The sequence below is a fragment of the Vicia villosa genome, linkage group LG5 (assembly GCF_029867415.1).
Source record: "Vicia villosa cultivar HV-30 ecotype Madison, WI linkage group LG5, Vvil1.0, whole genome shotgun sequence".
Lineage (NCBI taxonomy): Eukaryota > Viridiplantae > Streptophyta > Magnoliopsida > Fabales > Fabaceae > Vicia > Vicia villosa.
In genome coordinates, this window is record NC_081184.1 from 102,252,700 (window position 1) to 102,258,777 (window position 6,078).

A 6,078-nucleotide genomic window follows, 5' to 3' on the forward strand; every position below is an offset into this window, starting at 1 on the left:
CTAAACACTTTAATTGCGTTAAGGTTGAGCTGATGCTTCTGAAAAGCATCCTATAATAGGATGTCAATAGAACTCCTAAGATCTATCAAGTCTCGCTTGATATCTCACTTGCCATGTTGCACCATGATGACCATAAGGCCATTATTATGAAGGTTGACTCTGATGGCTTCCCTATATAAAAAAGATGATGTTAAACCGTGTTTCCCCTTGTCCACCTCTGGGGAAACCAGAAGATATCAGATTTGCAGTAAGCACATGCATTGCGTATTTCCTTTGGGAGGAGTTAGAACTTCCTCCCCCAGCGGAACCTCTTACTATGGTGTTTGTATTAGAGCATAGATTTTTATCGCCCATCTTCGAAAGGAATATGGAAGGAATGGGGATGAAATAGGTGTGGCCCTGGTTAGTCTTACCCAGTCCCCATGATCGGCGCCATTGTACTGGTAAAAAAGTACAGGTGTGCGTGGTTTCTATACAAGGGTAAGAGATACTCAGAGGCCTTAGTAGGTTTATAACAGATTAGGGTAGTTAGAGCTTGCCCATGGCAGCGAAAGGCCATGTATAGTGGTGTGACAATGTTTATGGAGGGTTTAGAGGACTTGCTCATGAGAGGTGAAAGGCTCTGTACGTAGTGCTTAGGGTATGAGTGAGCTTCTGTGTAGATATGATATGTCCCTTTCTCCCGTTAGGGGAGAAGTATTTATGGATGCTTTTGGGCCTATGGTTTCCTTGGGAAGGATTATCGCCCACTCAGTCAATGGTGGACCTTTAAATCCATACTTCCTAGGGAGATGTTGATCAGCTACTAACACTGACTTCTTTTTGCCAAAGAAACATCTTTTCTAACATTTTCTATATCTAGGGGAGTAGAAGGTACTTAGGGCAAGGCGGTACTCCTAGAGGGCGGCACAAGGTCGTTGCCCCTCCCGGGGGCTACAAAGCTCTCTCCCTTTTCAAGTCCTTTACAAATATAATATTACACGCTCATATTTCAAAAACTTGGTAATCAACAGTCTCATCGACTCACCTAGTGTTTTTATACAATATTCTTATATCTCTGTGAGCTCCTTACTAGTGAACGGTTCAACTACATTGTCACTCTCTTCTAAATCCCTAATAATCAACATTATCAGAAAAAGGAAAAGATGAAGGAAAATGGGAAAAAGTAATACTTGAGTTTATGTGGAAAAAGGATGGAAGATGAGGTCAAGCTTGGGAGAAATTTTAAAGGAAAGTTCTTGTTGGGAAAAGCATAAGAGTTTTGGAAGTAACATGAAGAAGAATGAAGCATAACAATGTTAATGTGAATAAAACTGCCTAGTCACGTATGCCATTGTTGCTCTAACATTGGCGTGCGCATGCAGTTGGAAAACGAAAAACATCTATGGGTTGATATTGTTTCATGCATATGATCAACATTTCATAGCGATCGTGCCTTCTCGAGACAAAAGCCAGCGTGTCTAAGTAATAAATGATGCACGTGTCTCAAGAAACGCTTGAGAGACTCTCTTTAAGCTACGTTTGAGGGACTCCCCCAAAAAGCACTCGGGGACTTGCCCCAAGCGACACTTGAGGGCTCGCACCAAGCAATGCTTATGGGACTATCCCATTTTCAAAGGATTCATATCAATAAGACCTCGGCCCAAATCTCATACTTGAATGATTATGTACTTGGATAATTTTATTGGGCCCATAAAGGGACAACACTTAAGGAGAACAAACCAAATGAAGTATTGGAATACTAGACACACATGGTCCGGGTCACTCCATTGGGCCTGAGTCACTACTAGAAAATTCGCTTTTAGTGACCGAATTAGAGACCGAAAAAGCTTAAAAATCGGTCACTAATACGTTTAGAGACCGATTTAGCGACCATTACTTTTTGGTTGAAAAAGTGCTCGTCGCTAAGCTTTTGCGACGAATTTAGTGACCGAATTTGTGACCGAATTCAGTGACCGATTTTAGAGACCGATTTAGGGTTCTTTTTCATAAAATATAATTAAAAATTATAATACCTAGGAATCGAACTTGTGACCTCCGTGTATTCTAATAACAACTTGCCACTACACCACTTAACAACAATTGTTATATTTTATATTTAAACATATTTACATACATATAGTTTTTATAAATATATTATATGTTAAAACAATAAAAATATGAAAATTTTAGTAAAAATTTAAATTTGAAAGAGAATTAAAATCTTTAAAAAAATGGAAAGGAAATTGTAAAATAATAAAGAGGATTAAAAATAGAAAAAGAAAAGAAAAAATATTAGTGACCGAAATTTCAGTCTCTAATTTATATATAAAAATTAAATTGTATATAAAAATATTTTTTGTGACCGATTTAGTGACCACTTAAAATTGGCTCATGAATATTAATTTTTGGTGGCTAATTCGGTCACTATAGTGACCAAAATTTCATAAAATTTGCTCATGAATATAAAATTTTGATGGCTAATTCGGTAACTACAGTGACCAAAATTTTTCGGTCACTAAAAACAAATTTTTTAGTAGTGAGTCTCCCAGTTCAAACTAAGGTTCATATTCTACTTGTTTTGTTTTTATCGCATGTGACCTATGAGGTGCCTAAGAAATAATAGTTTGGGGGATGGCCTCAAAAATTGGAGATTCATTCACTAACTCCATCAAACCCTTGCATATAGAGTCCCTTAGATATCAAACTCATGAACACTCTCTCCTTATTGTATTTCGCAATTACACTATAGATGAACAAATCTTATACTATAGTAATCCTGTTCAAATAAAATGAGCGGCTACGATTTAGATGGCTAGTAATCTTCCTAACTTCTTTAATAAAATTTCTCAATACATTAATCTTTAATAATAATGGAATTTATCTAACATAAAAAAAAAGAAGGAATTTGTCACAATTTGAATAACTAAACTTTTAACAAATTGCTGAATAGAAAATTTACATGGGAGATACTCATAATCTATGTCCGTCAATCTTTTATATCTATACATTATCTAGACAAATAAAAAATCCAATGAATAAAAGATGCTTTCAAAATTCAGTCCTTTCCAATTCATTGGCTTTTCGCTGCATCAACAACTGTGTATTGGAGAAGCTGGTGTACACAATATACAACTCACATGCCATCATTTCAAGCTCCATATTCTAAACTCTACACATAAGACCACGTTGTCACAGCTAATTTCATTCTTAATGCTCTCACCGTCAAAGCCTACATTAACCGAGTCTTAAGTTACGTGAAATAATCGTACTCATAAATTTGATTGTTATTGTCTATAAGAAAATATATAGAGTAACACGCGCTCTTAGAGAAGGAATTGTTTGAACATCAAGTTAATGAGTTAATTAAGCTGTTTAATATCTAGTTGCCACTTTTAGTGCTATTAAGCTTTGAATATCCCTCATATATCATTAGTCCAAGCAACAATCAACTTTAAGAAGCGTAGTTAGAAAAAGAATGCTTGCGAATCTTAAGCCGAAATTCTAGGCCAATATTCATATGCCAAAGTCTCTATATTTTCTTAAATGCATGCACCTTTCCATCAATCAATATATCATTTGCATCATTGATTGAAACAATTCAAAATCACTAAATAAGTATAACAAAGTAACAGAAGATATCATTAGAAAGTTCACGAAGATGGCTAGAGGAAAGTGGAGCATCTTGGTGGCCTTTTTTATCTTACTTATCTCCATGGAAGCTTTCATTGCTCGAGGTCAAGTAAATGGCAACGGTAACGGAAATGGTAATGGTAATGGTACCGGTAACAATGGGAACGGTAATGGTAATGGTAACAATGGTAATGGCAATGGTAATAGTAACGGTAATGGGAACAATGGGAACAACAATGGTAACGGTAATGGTAACAATAACAATGGGAGTGGTAATGGTAATGACAATGGTAATGGTAACAATGGCAATGGTAACGGTAATGGTAATGGTAATGGTAACGGGAACAATGGGAGCGGTAATGGTAATGGTAACGGTAGCGATAACGGTAATGGTAACAATGGAAACGGTAATGGTAATGAAAATGGTAATGGTAATGGTAACGGGAACAATGGGAGCGGTAATGGTAATGGTAACGGTAACAATAATGGTAACAATGGAAACGGTAACGGTAACGGTAATGGAAATGGTAATGGTAATGGTAACGGGAACAATGGGAGCGGTAATGGTAATGGTAATGGTAACGGTAACAATGGAAACGATAATGGTAATGGTAATGGTACCGGTAACAACGGAAATGGAAAGGAGAAGGTTCCAAAAAGGAAGACACCGAAAGATGATGAATCCGCAAAGTCTGAAAAGTTGCCAGCTCTGCAATCGGGACAGGAGAGAGCATTTTGCAAAGCAAAAAATACTTGTCAATTCAAGACCCTTGTATGTCCAGAAGAGTGCAAAGTGAGGAAGTCAAAGAAGAACAAGAAGGATAAAGGTTGTTTCCTTGACTGCAGCAACAAATGTGAAGCCACTTGCAAAGGTAAGAGGACAATGTACATTTTTTTGCAGCAGTATACAGTCTTTAAGCTCATATTACTATCATATTCAAATAAAATTAGTATGCATGCAAGTATAATACTGAATTAATGTTGAGTTTGTTTGGTTTATTTGAAGTTAGAAGAGCAAACTGTGATGGCTATGGTTCATTGTGCTATGATCCTCGCTTTGTTGGTGGCGACGGTGTGATGTTCTACTTCCACGGAGCCACTGGAGGAAACTTTGCCATTGTTTCAGACAACGAATTCCAAATAAACGCTCACTTCATCGGTACTCGGCCTCAAGGAAGGACACGCGACTACACATGGGTGCAAGCACTTTCTGTCATGTTCGACACTCACACTCTTGTTATTACAGCTAATAGAGTAGCTCAATGGAATGACAATGTTGACTCTCTTACAGTTAAATGGGACGGCAAATTAATAACCATTCCTACTGATGACGACGCAGAATGGAAGACTAATGAAGATGAAAGGGAACTGGTTGTGGAGAGAACAGATGATAAAAATAGTGTTAGAGTCACAGTTTCTGGTTTGCTTGAAATGGACATAAGGGTACGGCCTATTGGAGAAAAAGAAAACAAAGCTCATAATTACCAGTTGCCATCAGATGATGCTTTTGCTCATTTGGAGACACAGTTCAAGTTTAAGAATCCTACTGATTTTATTGAAGGAGTTTTAGGTCAAACTTATAGGCCAAGTTATGTTAGTCCTGTAAAGAGAGGTGTTGCTATGCCAATGATGGGAGGAGAAGACAAGTACCAAACTCCATCTCTCTTTTCAACATCCTGCAAACTTTGTAGGTTCCAAAGACCTTCTACTAGCCAAGAACTGATTGCTCAATATTGATAATATCACAAATCATGAAAAATAAAAGTAATGCTATATAATTGAACTGGTGATATTTTTTATTTTGGTTTTGTTGTGTTGTAATGTTTCTAGATAAATAAGGGCTTAAAATGTGGCCCATTATTGGAATTTCCATCCCAAATTAGTACTCCATATTATTATTGTTGTCTTACACATCAATACAAAGGGTGTATTTTTACATCAGTAAAAAACTAAATTTTCTATAATCGTGTGACTAACACAACTAACAAGTTAAGTAACATTTTCTAATACTCCCCGATTAACAGGATTGTGAATGGATGTAAGCAGTGTTTTAAAAACCGGACCAGACCGGCCGGTCGGACCGGTCGAACCAGGAACCGGCCAGGTAACCGATCTGGTTCAATAGCTGGATCGGGAATGTCATTGAACCGGTCAAAACCGGTGTAAACCGCTAAAACCGGTGGTTTAAATGCATTTTTTAATTTTTTTAATTTTTTTAATTTTAAAAAATTAAAACAATGTCATTTTGACTATTTTAATTAAAAATTAAAATAAAAAATAAAATAAATAAAATAAAAAATAATAAAAATTATTGTAGATGCGGTTGATTTTGTTACAGATGATTTTGATATTGAAGAAGGAGATCCCAATATTGAAACAATTTTTCTTTTATTGAAATTAAATTTAGTAGACAATGAAATCATTTTGTTATAAATTATTCAATTAAATTATGTTGCGATTAAACTT

General features: G+C 36.1%; 1 protein-coding gene across 1 annotated transcript; it reads left to right on the forward strand.

Moving 5' to 3' along the window:
* The first annotated feature begins 3,640 nt into the window (after window positions 1-3,640).
* On the forward strand, window positions 3,641-5,491 carry LOC131605089 (uncharacterized). Its single transcript, XM_058877485.1, has 2 exons — window positions 3,641-4,484; window positions 4,619-5,491. Exons 1-2 carry the CDS (start codon window positions 3,641-3,643, stop codon window positions 5,347-5,349), a joined length of 1,575 nt encoding a protein of 524 aa, XP_058733468.1. The 3' UTR covers window positions 5,350-5,491.
* Window positions 5,492-6,078: the final 587 nt, after the last annotated feature.

Excerpts from the sequence above, each read along its gene's own strand:
- LOC131605089 (XM_058877485.1), top strand. The coding sequence starts at position 3,641 with ATGGCTAGAGGAAAGTGGAGCATCTTGGTGGCCTTTTTTATCTTACTT. Across the intron at positions 4,485-4,618 it reads ATGTGAAGCCACTTGCAAAG|TTAGAAGAGCAAACTGTGAT; the intron begins GTAAGAGGACAA and ends GTTTATTTGAAG.